The sequence below is a fragment of the Mauremys mutica genome, chromosome 21 (genome assembly GCF_020497125.1).
Source record: "Mauremys mutica isolate MM-2020 ecotype Southern chromosome 21, ASM2049712v1, whole genome shotgun sequence".
NCBI lineage: Eukaryota > Metazoa > Chordata > Testudines > Geoemydidae > Mauremys > Mauremys mutica.
In genome coordinates, this window is record NC_059092.1 from 16,704,302 (window position 1) to 16,723,326 (window position 19,025).

General features: G+C 50.0%; 1 protein-coding gene across 4 annotated transcripts in view; it reads left to right on the forward strand.

Moving 5' to 3' along the window:
- The first annotated feature begins 8,876 nt into the window (after positions 1-8,876).
- MFAP2 (microfibril associated protein 2) overlaps positions 8,877-19,025 on the forward strand; it is a 31,014-nt gene continuing 20,865 nt past the window's right edge. For 2 of the 4 annotated variants that reach the window (XM_044996367.1, XM_044996368.1), the window contains exon 1: positions 8,877-9,020. Coding sequence is in view for 2 of the 4 variants with exons in the window: in XM_044996365.1 (XP_044852300.1) it covers positions 9,145-9,151 (7 nt within the window). In the remaining 2 variants the exon portion in view is untranslated. The other 2 variants (XM_044996365.1, XM_044996366.1) reach the window with 1 other exon arrangement.

Here is a 19,025-nt window from a genome sequence, read left to right on the forward strand (position 1 = left end):
CAGCTGCTGCTCAGGTCCGGAGATCGTTTGCACTTTTTATTGGCCGTATGACCTCGTCCACACTAGGGCTTGTAAAACGTATTTGGCTGTGACAGCCAAACTGGGCCTGTGTCCACGTGCAAACCGTTACAGCGGCGTTCAGAGGCTGTGTTAAGAGCCTGATCCACTCAGTGGCAATCGGTGGTGTTAAACACGTTCGATCTAGATACTTTTATGTCATTCTAATACAAATATTAAATACAAGCACACACAATAGCCAAAGTGCATCGAAGCCATGTTGTGTTTTGGTTATTGGAATGAATTATTCATTCATTAATTCAACATCACTGAAATGAGAGAGAATCATTCTGATTTTGTCCCCATCAAATTTTGTCAAAATCGACACATTCCCGGGAAACGTTTTGATTTCGACAGTGGCATTTTCCAGCGGACAACTGGTCCGTCTCAAACTTTTTCAACTGGGCTCCACCCAGGAATTAGGATACCCATCCTTGAGTGCCATCTACTGGCCTGTTAGCCATAAACTCTTTACCTATATACAGACATAAGCACTCTTGTCACAAAGGCCCCCTGACCTATGACGTTTCCTCTTCTGATTTTTCTCTTCCTCCTTCATCCTCACAACCAAATTGTCTTTGTAGCAAAGCAGCCAGACTCCTGCGAGGTGGAAAACTTTCAAGCCAGTAATGGTCCCAGCTTCCACTGACTGAGGAGGTGCTAGCGGCCGTAGGGAGGTGCAGTGCCCCTGCGCCGATTTGCCCCTCAGCCAGCCCAGGGGAGTCTCATTAGCTCCCATGGAGCAGAGTGTCTCTCTGAAGAGGGCAGTGGTAAGAGGGACAGGGCAGCTTGCAAGCAGGGACGCTTCGGGGCTGGTCGGCTCAGGAGCACAGCCTTGTTTCTGTGGGGGTGGTTGGATGCATGGCTCCTGCTTACGTCCCTCAGGAAGCTGAATAAATGCGATGATCACGAAAGGGGGTAAGAACCTGCCGTGCATGGGTGCATTATGGGGCATGGTCATGGGGCGTGATGGGTATCTCCCTTCAGAGCCCTGACTGTGTTAGTGAGGGTTAGCGAGAACCCCTCGGTCGATCTGTCTGGCAGCCTCAGAAGAGGCTCCCCTTAATGGCAGCACTGCACAGCCACTGACGGGCGGGAGGCAGGAGTGTGTCCCCGTGGTGGGTTGCCCTGCTGCTGTCCCTTGGGGTGGGGGAGGTGGCCCTCACCGCCAGCTGGACAGAGCCAGGAGCATGAGGGGACTCTGGGAGGGGGGGAAGTGACCTGTGGGTGGAGCCAGTGCTGACAGGCTGGAGGGAATTGGGGAGGGGGGTATGGGTTGCTGAGGTGGTGGGTGTGGAGGAGGGTATTACTTTGGGTGATAGTTTTGAGGCAGGTTGTAGTTGTGGACGGGGGAAGCCCAGCAGTTCCCCACGTTCTAGGGAGCTCAGATCGGGATGGGATCTCTGCTTCCCTCGTCTCGAGCCTCGGTGCGGGGAGCTCGCGTGAGGTTTAGGTCTGGCGGGTTAGCGGCCGCCTGCCATATCCTGCTGTCAAGTTCAAAGTCAGCCTTGTGGGTCTGAGAGCAGCCGGCCGGCCAGGCTTTGACTCTGGATGTGCCCCCAGCAGTTTAATGTGTTTGCTCGCATCTTTTGTCAGACGATCACACGGAACGTCTAGACAAAGGCGGCAGCAGCCATTGCTAACATCAACGCCAAGGCCGGGCAAAATAAACAGTGAATGTTCCCAGGCTGCTGGGCCTGTCTGTCTCTCCCACAGGGATCTGTGGGGCTCTTTGTTCGTACTTCATGTCTGAGTGCTCAGCTGAGATTCAGCATCTGGATTTACTAGGTACAGGGAACGGGAAGGTCCTGTGGTTTAAAGCCCAAGAGTCCGGACTCCTGTGTTCTACTCCCAGCTCTGCCATTGAGTTGCTTGGTGACCTTGGGTGAATTGTTTAGTTTTCTCAGTCTGTTACCCTGTTTTTTTACAGATGAGGGTAGTCCTCGGCTTCTTCCCAAGGGTGGGGTTGTGAGCTTCAGTAATGGCTGTGAAGTGGCTTGGGCAGAAGGTGCTGCATAAGGGCAAAGGGTAGTGAGATATACCTGTCCAGTCCAGCCCCCTGCCCTCACTAGCAGGACCAAGTACTGATTTTTCCCCTAGATCCCTAAGTGGCCCCCTCAAGGATTGAACTCACAACCCTGGGTTTAGCAGGCCAATGCTCAAACCACTGAGCTATCCCTCCACTCCTAGTGGTTGTGGACTTCAGGCAAGGGACTGCTTTGCTTAGAACCACAGCCCTGGCAGAATGGCTGAAGCCTTGCATTATCCACCAGGTCCAAATCTCTCTCCAATCCCTCCCACCCTGTCTCCCGATAGACCTGCATTCTTCCCTCGGCCAAGGAGAGGAGGGGCCTGGCACGCTTCCTGCCGGCCGGCTGTGGGTGCCTGCTGTCCCCCGCTACGTCTACACAACGAGCCAGGGTGCGACTGCTCTGCCCCATCGAGGCAGCGCAAGGAGAAATAGCAGCGTAGCTGCAGCAGCATCCGCGGTGGCACAGGTGATCCCGGCCAAAAAAAACCCCGCCCTGAAGGTCTGTATTTTCTGCTGCACTACTACGGCTCCCCTGCCATTTATACTCACTCTAGGTCAATTCGCATGGAGTACGTGTGTGCAAACAGGTGACTCACGCCTCTAACCTGGCCTCATCAGAATGGTTTGTATGTTAGCCCGGTACAGACCACCTGTCCCCTCCTGTGGAGATGGCGATGGTTACTTTGGGTTAAGGTACCACCTGGAGGCCCCAGTCCTGCCTAGAGCTGGGTGGGAAATGGTTTTCCCACACCATGCGTATTTTCAAGAGTTCAAAACTTTTTGGGGACGAAGAGCCAGCCTTGAAAATATTCACAACCCGAATAAAACCAAAACATTTTTACAGGTCAATTGAAACATTTTCATTTTGATTGTGACCCTTTTCTTCACCCTTTTTTACATCCTAATTAGCTGAAATTTCCAAACAAAAGGCAGTTTTGGACAGGAGAACTGGAATTTTTCATTTCGACAATGTCAAACCTTTGTTTTCTCAACGTCGATTCGAGTCGGGAAGTTCGTCAAACCCCGTCCTGTTTCTCAAATGGTTTTGGTTTTTGACAACGTGGTTTTTTTTGGTTTTTTTTCTTCAATCAAAAATAAAAAACACCCCAAATAGTCAGAAAATTCCCACCCAGCTGTAATCCTGTCTGGGACCCCATCACACCATGAGCTGTGCAAACACAGAATGAAGGGTGGCCTCTTCCTGAAAAGCCTGCAATCTCAAGACAAAACACAATGAGTGGGTTAACTATTATAACGAGGTTGGGAGGGAAACAGGAATCAGCACCAAGTTGTGGAGGAAGCTGGATGGTTGAGTCAGTTACCTTCTTTAGATGACAAACATCAGAAGTCCCTATTGGCACCTACCTGGCCATGATCAGCTGGCAATTTTCCCTGGGCATCATGATAGCAATGGTTTTTGTGGTGGTGATCTTGCGGCACAGAGCACTTGTGTTTAACAATTCAACGATTGCATCAGCCAAACGTTGCATGGCATTGCAGCGAGCCAGCTGTAAGTGGCAGCAGGCAGCAGCTCATCCCCTCGCCCTGCAGTCTGGGGACTGACCTTTGACCTGTGCAGCCACATCCTTAAATAGCTGTTCCACAGAGGTCTTGAGGAGGGAATCAGAGGGCTGGTTTGGAGAGGATGTTCCATGCTCTTGGGTAAGAGAGTAGGTATCACTGGTGATGTGCAGAGGATGCTGATACAACAAGGTCCATGTGCAGACGTTATAGAACGTATTTGCTTTCTGTAGCTCTGTAGGAGAAACATCAGTGTCGTTGCAGTAGCGCCAAGGAGCCACGGTCATGGCCCAGGCCCCCAAACACAGAACAAAAAGACCGTCCCTGCCCAAAGAGCTTGACAATCCGAGCAGATAGCAGCAGAACCACGCGTGGGCTACTTTATAGTTTCTTTGGGTTCACACTTCCAGGCATCTGAAGGTCTCTCAAAGGAATGCCCTATGGAACATTCCTACAGAACTTAATAGGGATGAAACCCGCAGGGTTCTACAGAAGTAACTTTAGAAGCCTGGAGAATGGGACCTTCTCACTAGCACTTTTAAAGCAACTTACGGACTTGGATAGAGAGCTCCATCCCTGTTACAGAGCTCTGCAAGGTGGAAAAGTTACCATTCTCTGTTAATTTCTTTCCCCTGGATGCATTCTGTGGTTTCCTTTCACCTTCCTCTAAAGCATTCCAGCTTAGCGACAGCTGGAGATAGGAAACAGGATAGGGTGGACCAACGTTCTGAGACGATACAGAGAACCTTCTTTCTTAGATGCGTGGCTGATGTCTTGCTCATGTGTTTTGGATGTTCCTCATGGCCAGATCTGAAGTTGGGAAAGAATTCTCCCCCAGATCAGATTGGCAGGGATTTTGGGTGGATTTCACCTTCCTCTGCAGCATAAAGTGTGGGTCACCCGTTAGGATCATCAACCTAATCAATTCCAGCTTCCAGCATTGGTAGCACTTTGGTCTCTCCTGGTCTCTGCCTGTGGCACACAACAGTCCGTCTCCTGAGGGCTGAAATGGTTTACTCTAACCCAAGTTAACGCAGGGGTAACTAGGCGAAATTTAGTTGGGTGTGAAATACAGGAGATGACCTAATGGTCCCCTTCTGGCCTTAAACTCTCTGAAATTCCGTAGGGCTTCTTGAGCAAATGTGAGGTTAACTAGACTTTTTAAATTGTTGATATTAAATCTTAACAAGCTTTAATTTAAACAAGTGCCTTTACCTACTTATGTCTCTGATGTCCCCTGCTTTGCACGTACCTTTCAGCTGTATGTATAATGTTCTCTGGCAACTCGCATCTTTCATTTTAGTATGCAATGTGGTTGTAGCTGTGTTGGTCCCAGGATACTAGAGAGACAAGGTGTGTGAAGTGATATCTTCTATTGGACTAACTTCTGTTGGTGAGATAGACAAGCTTGTGAGCTTACACAGAGCTTGAAAACTTGTCTATCTCACCAACAGGAGTTGGCCTGGTAACAAGTATTACCTCACCCACCTTACCTTTCATTGTGCGCAGTTTTAAAACTTTGGTGGTGTTTGCTTTGAAGTCTTTATATTTACCAGTGAGAATAAAGCTCTCCTCCCTCATCTTGGATTTTTCATCCTTATTACCATCTGATGGATGCTGTCTCGGGGTGCATGTGTGAATACATGTATGTCCAGAAAAAATAACTTTCCAAAATCAAAGTTATCCTACTTCCTATTAGGGCTGTCAAGCAATTAAAAAAATTAATCACATGATTAAAAAAATGAATCGTGCGATTAAAAAAAAAAAAGAATCGCGCTTAAACAATCATGGAATACCCTTTATTTAAATATTTTTGAATGTTTTCTACATTTTCAAATATTGATGTCAATTACAACAGAATATAAAGTATACAATGCTCACTTTATATTTATTTTTATTACAAATATTTGCACTGTAAAAGAACAAAAGATAGTATTTTTCAATTCACCTGAGACAAGTACTGTAATGCAATCTCTTTATCATGAAAGTTGAACTTACAAATGTAGAATTTTATGTACAAAAAATAACTGCACTGAAAAATAAAACAATGTAAAACTTGAAAGCCTACAAGTTCACTCAGTCCTACTTCAGCTAATCGCTCAGACAACCAAATTTGGTTACAATTTACAGGAGATAATGCCTGCTTCTTGTTTACAATGTCACCTGAAAGTGAGAACAGGCGTTCACATGGCACTGTTGTAGCCAGTATCGCAAGATATTTATGTGCCTGATGCACTAAAGAGTCATATGGCCCTTCATCTTCAACCACCATTCCAGAGTACATGCATCCATGCTGATGACGAGTTCTGCTCAATAAGGATCCAAAGCAGTGCGGACTGACGCATGTTCGTTTTCATCATCTGAGTCAGATGCCACCAGCAGAAGGTTGATTTTCTTTTTTTGGTGGTTTGGGTTCTTAGTTTCCGCATTGGTGTATTGCTCTTTTAAGACTTCTGAAAGCATGCTCCACACCTCGTCCCTCTCAGATTTTGGAAGGCACTTCAGCTTCTTAAACCTTGGGTTGAGTGCTGTTGCTGTTTTTAGAAATTTCACATTGATATCTTCTTTGTTTTGTCAAATCTGCAGTGAAAGTGTTCTTAAAACAAACATGTGCTGGGTCATCATCCAAGACTGCTATAACATTAAATATATGACAGGATGCGGGTAAAACAGAGCTGAAGACATACGGTTCTCCCCCAAGAAGTTCAGTCACAAATTTAATGCATTATTTTTTAACGAGCATCATCAGCATGGAAGCATGTCCTCTGCAATGGTGACCGAAGCATGAAGGAGCATCTGAATGTTTAGCATATCTGGCACATAAATACCTTGCAATGCCAGCTACAAAAGTGCCATGTGAACACCTGTTCTCGCTTTCAGGTGATGTAAATAAGAAGCAGGCAACATTATCTCCTGCAAATGTAAACAAACTTGTTTGTCTGAGCGATTGGCTGAACAAGAAGTAGGACTGAGTGGATTTGTAGGCTCTAAAGTTTTACATTGTTTTGTTTTTGAGAGCAGTTATGTAACACAAAAAAATCTGCATTTGTAAGTTACACTTTCAGGATAAAGAGATTGAACTATGGTACTTGTATGATGTTAATTGAAAAATACAATTTCTTTTGTTATTTTTACAGTGCAAATATTCGTAATAAAAAATATCAAGTGAGCCCTGTACACTTTGTATTCTGTGTTGTAATAGAAATCCATATATTTGAAAATATAGAAAAACATCCAAAAATATTTAATAAATTTCAATTGGGATTCTATTGTTTAGCAGTGCAATTAATTGTGATTTTATTTTTTTGAGTTAATCGCAATTAATTGTCAGCCCTATTTCCTATCAGTGTAAAGCCTAGAAAAAGCGGTAACACAAACAGATCCTCTACTTCTGTGTTACTGCAATAGGTCGTTTGTACAACCAATGTAGTATCAGTTTAACACTAATGCAACCTCTATTGAGAGGCAATATGGATTATATTCTGCCTAGAGGTGGGCAGGAAATAGTTTTCCTCTCCAGTGAATATTTTCAAGTGTTCATTTCCCTCCCCCCCCGCATCTCGAATCAGGATCAAAAGTCAAAATTTCAGGTATTTGGAAACTGAAAATCCAATTTTTTTCCCCATTTCAGGTCCATTGAAATTTTGAATTTTGCCTTTTTTTTTTCTTTTCAACCATTTTTTCAGTCTAATGGCTTACATTTCTAAATGAAAAATCATTTCAAACTAGAAAACTGGAATTTTTTGGGTGGAGAACGTCTTGACATTTTAAAAAAAACTTTTTCCTTGTCGTTTTTCAAGGCAGGAAATGTGTCAAACCCAGCGTTGTTTTGCGATCGTGTTGGGGTTTCAGAAAATGGGCATTTTTTTAACAACAACAATTGTAGAAAAAAATCTCAGCCAGCGATATTCCTGCCTTTGCAGGGGGGTTAATTTAATCTTGTGTTTTCTATTTTTAGGGGAGCTGCAGGGCCAAGTGGTTGAGAAATGGAGTCTGGGGGGTTCTGTTCCCAGTTTTTCCCTGACTTTCAGTGGGACCACAGACAAATCGCTCCCCCTTTCTGTGCCTCAGTTCTCCCATCTGTAAAATGGGGGTGGTATCCAGTTTGTAAAGTACTTTGCACTGTTACAATGCAGCGGATCTTGAAGATCTGGGAACGGTCTTCACTTTCTTACTGCAATGTAGGGCTGCTAGTCTGTGGACTGCCATCCTCTAACCATAAAATGGAGGAGCAGAGGCCACAATAGTGCAAGCTCCCCCATGCCGCTCTGCCAGCAGGGCCTAGGAGAGGTGACTGGGAGGGATGCCTCTAGGCACGGAGGAGCGCTCCAGGATGGAAAGAGGAATTCCAATCGTCCTGGGCCTCTTTGCTCTCACTGCCAAACACTGAGCGCCAAAGCCGACTTGGATCCGCCATTCTTTGGGGCAGGGTTAGATGGTGGTTTGGTTCGGTTTGTCCAGCACCTTGCACAGTGGGGGTCTGGTCCGCGGTGCGGGCTCCTAGGTGCTACCACGATATAACTCCTCAGTAAGAGTGTATTCGGGTGACAGTCTCTGGGGCAAGGTGCACGCTGCACTTGCCAGCCCAGCCCGGGGGGAGCCACTCGCTGTTTCCAGGCCTGGAGCTCACAGCCGTCTTACCACGTCCCTACTGCGCTACACGCACCCCCGGCTCAGCTCTGCGGCGTGTCCCACGTCCACGCTGCAAAGTGCCGGGGACTTGGACACCCGCCCGCCCGCAGTCGGGGCTGGGACCTGAGCCTCGAGGGGCTCCTGGCCCGAGTTGGACCGAGATCTGTGTGGACGGAAGGGGAATTTGGGCCCGAAGCCAGGGTTTATGGCGCAGTGTAGACGTATCTTAATTGACCTGAGCGGGACTGTGGACGAATTATAATGGGGCCTTTGCTAGGTGCCTATTAGTCTGCTGAGGCCTGGGCTAAAACCACCAGTGTGGTGTTCCCACTGAAAAGCCGGTGATGGGGAATGACTCCTGACCACCACAGTCCTGGGCTGCGCTGGCACCGGCCGGAGAGCTCTGCTTGAGCCTCTGGTGTTAGTATTGCTATTACCTGCATTACAGAAGTGCCGGAGAGCCCCCAATCCTGGATCCAGCCCCGGAGAGCCCCCAATCCTGGATCCAGCCCCTCTCTTCTTTCCTTGACCTCACACCCACCAGGGTTTGAGGAGTTTAAAAAAAATAATCCTGCAATTGAGTGACGGGCAGTAACCTCCATTTATCTTTTCCCTTTAAAGGAAGCAGGGCTGAGAATGCACTGGGTGTAGCATTAGGACCCAGTGGTGCAATCATGTTGGAGGTAGGAGCTGCTTGTCCCATTTTGGAGCTTTTAGACCAGACAGAAGAGATCAAGGCATTTGGAAAGGACCGAACCGGCACATCGATCCCAAACTGGTAAGAAAATGAGAGAGCGGCCAGAGGACCCGTTGGGAGAGGCAGGGCAATTCTTACAGGATTTGGGGAGCTGAACACTTCCCAGCTGGAGATGTGACATCTTTGGGGTATACTTGGAGGGACGATGGGAGGTAGGATTTTAGTGTCTAGTTAGCTCAAAGTGAGGAAATGCAGAATTTCTTGGTTGAATGGGGGTGGGGGGGGGGGAAATCTTCTTTTTCTTCTTGCCAAATGTGTTTGTGTTTCTCCAGCCCAAGGTGAAGCCCAGCTCTGGAAAGCTGGTCTCTGGGCTTTAAGCAAAAAGCAATTGTTCTGAGTTTGATTTGGAAAAAAAGAGGGTTTTTGGGGGGGGGGATATTTTTAAAATCTAGAACTAGACCATTGTAGAATTACAGATGTTTAGCCAAGAAATAAATCTAAAAATAGCCTAACTTTTGAAGGAAGCTCAAACTTTTTCCCTGCCTGGAAACTAACTGCACAAAAGATTGTTAATGTCTCCCCCCCACCCCCCCAAAAAGTGTGCGCGGGGTGGGGGAAATTAAGCCCACTTCAGTGAGTTTTACCTTTGGTCAGTGGCCAAAAAAACCTTGAAACCTCTTTCTCTTTGTTCTCTCCCTCTGGCAGCTGGATTGCTGTGTAAAAAGTTGGGGGAGGGGGGAGGCCTTGTGGAAGGTGGGGTTTCACTGAATGAAAGAGGGCGACTGTGTTGTTCTTTCCCCGAGATTGATTGTTCCCAGATGTGCATTACAAAAACATCTGGTCTCTTGGAGCACGGAGCAGAAAGGAAAGTTCCTCCATAAACTTGAGCAGATTTTCCCACTTCCAGCTCAGTGCAGGCAACAGCCACATCTTTCAGAGCAAAACAACTGTGCCTGGGTGCGGGGGTAGATTTAATGGGGTTCTTCCGCTAGGTGAGTTGGAGCCTGGGGGGGGCGGAGGGGGGTATTTCTTGGCGCCTGTTGACTGGTGATGTTCCATTGATCTGCTCCGAATGAGGCACTGGGATGCATATGGCTAGTGCCCATCTCTTGGGACCCTTCTGCCACTCGCTGTTCGTGGGGAGCAGCGGGCGTGCCCAAGGTGCATGTAGCCGCAAGCCCCTGGGTGAGCGTCCCAAGGGGGGACAGGGGCTGTCAGCTGAAAGGATGAACTGGGGACTCGGGGCGGGGGCAGAGGGACTTGAATGCGGCTTTGTGGACAGTCTGCACTGGGACGTTTTCCGGACTAAGAGTGATTTCAGTAACTTGCCAAGTGGAGACCGGCCCCAGCGGCTCGTGGAGATGAGATGAGAGGAGAAGCTGTGACGTTAACTAACCAGCGGTGGCCACCGTGACCAGTCTAAAGGCGCAAAGGGCCGTCTTTTGTAATGGCCCTTTGGATCAGTAAACAGCCCGTGCAGCCCAGGGACCAACCATGGAGCAGTATTGTTTATTTTTGGCCAGCAATGCCTTAGGGCCCCGTTGTGCCAGGTGGTGGACAGACCCCTGATAAACAGTCCCAGCCCTGAAGAGCTTGGAATAGAAACAGACAAGACAAAGGGTGGGAGAGGAAACAGGCACAGGGAGGTCAGGTGACTTGCCCAAGGTCACACAGCAGATCAGTGGCAGAGCTGGGAATGGACTCCCCTGGCTCTCCTAGGCAGGTTAGCTCTGAATTTTGACTCCATTCCAGTTCGTCGCCCATCTTGGATGGTAGGGATGAAAGTAGAACTAGCAGAGTGGATCCGCGCTCGCTGCGTGGGGAAGCGCATTGAGATAAATGCTGGCTTTTGACATGCGTCGGACGAGGTGGGTATTCACCCACGAAAGCTCATGCTCCAATACGTCTGTTAATCTATACGGTGCCACAGGACTCTTTGTGGCTTTTGAGGTGTAAGTGAATCTCAAAGAATTGATTGGAAAAAGCTGAACTGACTGGGTGTTGCCACCTGCTGTTTAGGGATACGAACTTTCAGACGAAAGACGCGATCTCTGCCCGCGTCCGCAGTCTCCATCGCACACGCAGCCACCCCACCGGGGACTGATCGATTCCCTGGTCAGCAGTCTTGGCCGAGAGGCTAAGGCCTGAATGGGCCTGGAGCCTGTACGTCCCTCTCGCTCCTCGCTGTGCTTTACCCGCGGTGTGGCTGGAGGGCTTGGTGTGTGGGGTTGCCATTCTCCCCATCCTCTATGCCCACCACACTCGCGCACGCTAACAACCCAGGGAATTAACGTATTTCAACCCTGTAACTTAAAGAAAAAAATAGCATAACGTGACTTTCAAAGTCTGGCGAATGCCAATAACCGGGGCCTGGATCCAATCAGTGGGGGGGCTCTCCCACCGCCCTGTGAGAACTCCGAGTCCAGCAGGGTGGAACAGAATCACTGCGCGGCTCAGGACCATGCAACCAGGCTCGAGAGCCAGGGAGGCAGAAGTCAGAGGTGGGACTTAGATGCCCCCTCCTGGATCCAGCCGTACGAGCGCTTGGATCCTGGGGTAGAGGAGATACAAGTGCCAGGCTTGAGCCGTGGTTAAAAGCAACGATGAGTCCACGTGGTTCTCTCGTCGCGGCAGGTCGGGCTAAAGGACAGGGCTGCGGGAGTCCCAGTGCCTCTTGGGATGCCAAAGGAAGGGGCGCTGGGTCTATCTGGCAGTGGTGGGGAGCTGGGCAGGGAACCAGCCCCATTTTCCTTCTGAGCACCCCCAGTTCCGGCAGCTGAATTCCAACGTACCGCGCACGTGGGCTGACAACAGGGTCTTCCTTCTCCTCACCTCACCCGCTGGAAAAGACGGGATTGACCTTTTCCCTTCCCATGTGGCCTCTGAATCTGTTCCCCTCTCCTTTATAGCCCCGGCGGGGTGGGAACTGGCTTGGAACCAGACTCCTCAAGCTTCAGAGCTCCAGATGCAGCCTCTGGGGGAAGGGGGTTTTTGAAACAGTGACCAGCTCCAGCGGGTCCCCCCTCCTGTGGACATTTCTACCCCCCTTACCCAAGGCGGTTACCCTTTTTCTGTGATGCAGCCCATGTGCCTGTTCTCTGGGCTGCCAGCTCTGGAGTCCATGTGCAGAGACGAGTCTCATCCCAGGTGCGGAAGGCTCAGCCCCAGCGTGGTGACTCTGGGCTCTTCAAGTCACGGCGTCCTCATTGGTTGTAGACGTCAACGGGAGACAATAGCTAAGCTCCGAGATGCTGCAGGACCCGTGCTCCAGCGACAGTGCAGCGGCACTGCTGCATAGCCAGGGCACGGGCATTTTATCCACCGGCGAGTGGTAAAAACCTACGCAGGTGTCCTTCCCGTGGCCAGCACCAGTGCCTCTGCCATTGCTGGAACGTGGGCAGGAATCTTTCCTAGTGTCGATAAGGCCTGAAGGAGCAAGGATTGGCCAACTGAGGGCTTCAAAGACTAGCACTAAAACCCTGGAGCTGGTCCACCATTGGCTGGAGTGGTGTGTTGCCTATTGGGCAGGCTGCCGTCCGCTGGGCTAGCTGAACCTTCTGTGTGAGCCCTACATTAAGAGGCAAATGAGCCTCATTCACTCTAGACTCTGTATGATCTTGGGCAACTCTTTTCCCTGGACTGTGCCTCAGTTTCCCCATCTGTATAATGGGAACCATTCTCCTTGCCTATCTCACAGGGGCCTTTGTAAGAGTTTGGGTCTGTAAAGTGATTGGAGCCCTTCAGACACAAGAGGCAGGAAAAGAGTTAAGTGTTTGGTTAGGGACAGGCCAGCTCATTTGGCCTGATTTCAAAGGCACTGGAACATGGTGGGCTTGGAAGTTTCGACTTGGATTTATTGGCTTCATGTGCCGCTCTGCGGCGAGACTGAGACAAGAAAGGGAGGAGGGACAGTGTCATTGGGAGGGGTGAGAACAGCCTACAGACAAGTCACCCAGCCGTGCCAGCTGAGCTTTAGGATGATGGGCTTGGCCCTAGCCAACGGCACAGGCTGCCGGTCCTGGAGCTAGGCCGGTGGTTCTCAACCCATTGCGGGCTGCATCCCATACTACCTGTATAGCCCCGGGGCTGTCACGTGGGCTGCAGCTCTGTGCTGATTGGGCCGCGGATTGAGAATCACTGAGCTAGAGAAATGGTGAAAAAAATGTGAACGGCGCATGGAAAGTACCCAGGGCTTCCAGAACAAGACAAAAGAGGGTTTGCAAAATCTAAGCAGCTTTGTCAACCCCCAAACTGACTAGATGTTGGAGGATTTTATAGTCCTTGCTGTTCATTCACCAGTGATGCACAAGTTGCAAAATACCTCTTGACACAAGGAGCATATATGGTCTGGGGAGCAGTCGAACGCTGTCAGTTTCACCCCAGAGAGGGAGAAATCTTACAATAAGCTTTCAGCAATGTTGTGCGTTTCACTGCCCGCCGCGGGGGCTGCAGGTTAGGATTGTGGGGTGTGGAGACAAACCTAGGGCTGGAATAGCAGGAGGTGCTGGATATCTGGATTGAGGTGTATTGGCCACGCTGTGGGTGGTGGAGGGCAGGACTGGAGTGCCGAGGGAAGTGGGAGTTGCAGGACAGGATTGAGGTACATGAGCAAACTGGAGGGGGAAAGAGACAAGAGTGGACCAGCAGGAGGCGCTGTGCAGGAGGCGCTGTGTAGGGGGACTGAGGGGCTTCTGCAGCACCTTCCGCCTTTCCACAGGTGCCTACAATTAACCATCCATTGTTTATTTCTTAAATGCAATTCTCGACTCTCGCTTCCCAAAGCTATCTTGGCATTGCTTGTGCTTTGATGGGATCCTGGCGTGACTCTCCACAGCAAACTGCACCTAGGAAGGGACACACAGACCCTTCCAAGGAATCCTTCCCAAATGAGCTCACGTCTCTGCAAACCACTGAACGCCAAGCACGTGCAAATACCGAAAAACCCAGTGCCCAGACCCTCCTGCCTTGGGGCAGTGGCGCCACTCCCAGCCAGCCCTTTGCTCAGATTGGGTCTCCCGGCACCCAAAGAGGAACGTCGCTTGCTTGTTGAAAAGTGCTTTTCTGAATCATTGACCTCATTCCTTTTCAAGCTGATTGCATCAAGGGGGCGTTTGGCCCTGGATTAATTGATTGGGGGTTGGGAAGAGCATCAGCATGGGCAGAAGTGGTCTCCTTCGATGGTCTGCGCACGCATTTCTTCAAAGGGGGGGAGATACCAGGAAACTTTCCTAAAGAACAAAGCGTGTTATGTCCAGGCCTGTTTAAGGACACTTTGCCCAGAGCATCGAGCAAATATTTCCTTTCCAGTGAAGGACCTTGGGGGTGGGTAAAGTGGGGGGCAGGGAGCATTCCAAGGGAAACAGGCATGGTCAGAGGGGGGAGAAAGAGACAAGAAATTCTCCCCCTGTCGCTCAGGAGAGCAAGTCTCTATTCATGCATGGAGAAATCAAAGGACGCTGGGAAAGAGCTGCTGGACGCATTAGAAGTGGGACTGTCAACCTGTACGCTGGCCCCTTAAATAGGAGGCTTTTGACCACAGTCTGTGCTAATTGCAGGGTTTGGCTGTGTGATCTAGCTCCACACACACACACCCGCCACCCCTCTACCTCTGCTGCTTCTTAAAGGGACACACACCAAAGCAGCGATCTATGCCAGTGTATTTTTCAGTTCACATCAGTCTGGAAAAGATTCTTTTAAAACAGATCCTTCCCCGCTCCCTCTCCATGTGATTTGCTGTCCCTGCAGCTCCCATTCTGCAAACACCCACACCGCACTCGACTCGTACAGTGGCTACTCCCATGGGTTAAATTAAGCGTGTGGGTAAGTGCGTGGGGGAGCCGGGCCTTTGTTTTCAGGGTGGGGTGTTGATAGTAAAGGTTGTGCAGAGGCCCGCTAAGCACAGGTTATGAAGGAGTTTTGGAAAATTAGCTTCATATGGTGATAACAGGGATGACTTATATAGAGGAGGAAAGCAGCGTTCCACCTTGCACTGGCGCTAACGAGACGCCGGCAGCAGTCCAAGCGCTGGATAAGCCGTCGCAACTCAATCTTTGCAAGAGAAGCCGGTAAACACGTGGGCAAAATACACGGGAAAGGCGAAGGGAGAAAAAAGACATGGTTTCTTTTGTTGGCACGTTACCACCCCCTTGTCCCCCCTCCCTTTACAAGCTGCACCAGCAAGTCTTTTTGCTGGCAGCTGTGCAACCTGCAGGGTGTAGTCGTGTCCAAGGAAGAGCTCTGTGCAGCACAAAAGCTTGTCTTTCACCAGCAGAAGTTGGTCAATAAAAGATGTGACCTCCCCACACCTTGTCTCTCTAATATCCTGGGACCGACACGGCTACATCATCACTGCGCACAACACTTAAACTGAACCACCGTCTGCTCTGATCAGTACTGAGGTGCGAGTTCTCCAGCAAAGCCCCCCCTGGCTGCTGCAAGAAAGAGGCAGCGTCCTGCTGTCTGCATGAACCCACTGCCCCAGCAGGACGCCGGGGGCACGCAACGCTGCCGGAGTTTCTTTGTCAGGTGACCCATCGCCGCGAGGTCCCTGCCGCTTGTAGCCGTGGAAGATAAGTGGGTATTCACCCACGAAAGCTCATGCTGCAAAACGTCTGTTAGTCTATAAGGTGCCACAGGATTCTTTGCTGCTTCTACAGAACCAGACTAACACGGCTACCCCTCTGATACTTAGCACCATTTCTGTTTCTTTAGAACCTCTTCAAATGAGTATTTGCAGAGCCGTCTAAAACCAAGAAATTGCGTGGGGGCTGCCCATTAATACCCAGTAATTATCTAGCACACTCCATCTGGGAGGGCTCAAAGCACTTTACAAAAGAATGAAAGAATCGTTCCTTTTTAACAAATGGGGAAACTGAGGCACAGGCCAGAGACGTGACTTGCCCAAGGACCCAGGAATACAACCCAGGCCACTTTTTAAAAAACAAACACACACCCAATTAATGTCATTACATTGATCTGGACTCCAAAATGAAAGCCACTTAAGCTACAGTGTATTTAATGAACCGGTATGAATTATGCCAGCAATCCTTTCGTTATAGACTCTCATGTCCAAGACTGATTTCTCCAACCTGGGATCTGCTCACTTAGGAACTAAACAGAAACAAAACTAGCGGCTTCAAGGTTCAGAGCCCAGGTCTACAGACTTGGGAGCGGTGAGCTCGCACTACAATTCTAAAAATAGCCATGTAGATGGTCTGGCTCCAGCTGGTGCTCGGGCTCTGAAGCCTGGAAAGGGGGAGAGATGTCAGAGCCCCAGCCCAAGCTGAAATGTCTACATGGCCGTGAACCCAAGTCTGTAGACAGAGGCTCTAAGACTCACTGCCACGTGGTTTTTTGCTGTGTAGACGTATCCTAACACACCTTGGCTTTCAGTTCTCCGTGGGCAAAAACCAGGCTACGTCTTTGGTTTCGTGCCCAAATCTGAAGTTGTTCTGGTGTATTTGTTTGTTCTGCAAGGGATTCAGAGCATCCATAGTTGGTCCTGGCTTCTCAGATTTTACTGGAGAGCTTGTTTGTTGTAGCGCTTTGGAGCGGAGCCTGGAGCTGGAGCGCGGAGCAGCTCCGGAGCAGTGGAGCTGCAGGTTTTTTGCCTGGAGGTGGAGCGGAGCCGGAGCACAGCTCCAAAGCCCTGGTGGGAAACATTCACTTCATTGCTAGAGCGTTCTGTACAGATATTGTAATACTGGGAGGTAGTTTAACATGCTGCAGTACTGGGGACCCTTCAGGAAATTTTTCACAAAAAAAAAAACTTTCTGGCAAAAGTGAAATATCCAACTAAGTTATTTCTCTTATATCAGAATTTCTCCTTGGGCATTGGGGAATGACCCCATAGCCAGCACTGCTTAGCCACTGCTTCATGGGAATTTTAGTTTGGTGGTCTCATGCCGCCATTTTATTCTATGGGCCAGCTCCCTGGTCAGACTACATCTCCCATGATACACCACTGTCGCCCTTCTTGTTGAGCCAGCGTGGTGTATCATAGCAGATGTAGCCGGAACCTGCCTGTAGAGGAGAATGAGGCCATGAGCTGCCTGAACACCAGCTCCCAGAAGGCACCGCAGCAGAATTCCTGAATCAAATTTTTTCGGGTATTCGGTTTTTCGACTAGAAGTTGAGATTTGCAGCGGGAAGCAGACACTTTCCATGAAAAAAAACTTCTTTAATCTATGCCTCAATTTTCCATTAAATAGTTTCCCCAGACCTTGTGCTGCTGCACTGTATCGCACAGCCAATGACGTTCCACCCCAGAGGTGGCTGCGTTCCAGTGGGAGGGGAAGAGATTGCTGAAGCATGTAGTTAGTCAAGCACTGCTAACGAACGTGTGAGGACTATGATTTTATAGTTACCATTTTTAAGCAGATCCCTGCGTGTTGAGCGAGGAGAACAGGGCGTTAAGATGAACCTTGGGCGGCCAGGGCAGCGATTCAGCACAGTGCTGACCATCGCTTGAGGTTTTAGATTGAGTCAGAGGCCATCTTTGGAGGCACCCAGGGGTGCTGCTTTGTTCTGCCTTCCTTTGAGGCTGGTGCTATCTGCAGTCACTTCTCTGACTGCCCTCCACATGGGGCACCATCCGTGATGCCTCCAGTTGCCTCCCCTTTGGGCGTCTCCTGGCTTCGGATGATCCCAGTGTTAAAAACAGCGGAAAAACAAACAGCTGCGTAAAGTCAGGCTAAGCATTCATTGCTAAGCACTGACAGCCCTGGTCACGTTTTCCCCATGTGATGGGAGGGGGGTGATGTTGTCTGGGCTGGCGTAGATCAAGCGAAATCACATTCTTGCCACTTGTACAACGTTTTCCTGAACCAGAGTGGCTGAGATGAGATCCTTGCAGATGAGTTTGTTCCGCTCCAAGATCAGGTCGCCATCCCACTCCTTGCCTCTCCTGGGGAGGCGGAGGAGGAAGCTGGAGCAAGGTTGGCTTAGATTGGAAGCCATTTCTTTACTGAGTCATTGAAAGAACTTGGGATGGGGAGGTGAAAGGCTGGAAGGAAGGGTGGTTTTGTGGTCAATGCACTGGACTGGGACTCTGGAGATCTGGGTCCAGTTTCTCCCTGTGTGACCTTGGGTAAGTCACCTCATCTCTCTGTGCTTCAGCGCCTCGTCTCTGCCGTGGGGATCATAATTCTCCTACCTTTTCTGGCTTGGATGGAAAGTTCACTGGGGCAAGGACTCGCTCTTGCTGGGTGTATGTACCGCCCTGAGCACAATGGGACTCTGATCTCAGCTGGGGCCCCTGAGGAGTAGCAGGAAGTGAACGGTGCTGGACTGACAGGACTGACAGGATAGAGATCACACGTTGGCGGCAGTACAGGCTTTCTCCAGGTCCCCGCTCTGCCAGCGTGCCTCCATCCATCCCCAGAGGGACCCTCCCGAGGGGTCGGGGGAGAATTCAGTCTTCAGTGGTCCTTCACCTTGCTGCTGAAGCGGCTGGTAGGAGATGGAGAAGTAAGTGCCTGTCCCCACGGTGGTGGCTTTGTGATATAGACACCAGTCCTGCTAGGAGCTGGACTGAGATCCCCCCCAAACCCTGCGCTGGGGTGAGGATGAGCTGGTGACTCTGATGCTGCTCACAACGAACCGTATCAGAGATCCCAGATCCTCCTCTCTCCAGTCCAGCATCCACGATGGGCTACTGCCAGGAGATGATTAGCTTGGTTCCCCCACAGCGCCGTGACTCAGCTAGACGGGGAAGAAGGGGGCTCTCGCTCATCTCCCCCCAGCAGGACGCTCTTGGGGAGATGTTAAGATCCGCAGGCCGCTTGGCTGAGTGTCAGCCAGCTGTTCACCCTGTGTGGCTACAGTAAGAACAAGGAGAGTACGTGCTTATGTCAAGTGACCTTTGGAAAATGAGCCCGGCATGTGTTCTCACTTAGCCGCGCTGGGCTTGCCCTCCAGAAACTTCCATCGCCCCAGTGGAAAGAGGCTTCCTGTGTGGATTTTAATTGGGAGCAGCTGGCGTTCTGTTACCAGTGTGCACAGGCTGCTGAGCGCTCCAAGGAGAGTGGCCGATGGCATTGCTTGCTGGAGAACTCGGGTTCAAATCCAGCCCCGGTCACTTGTGCA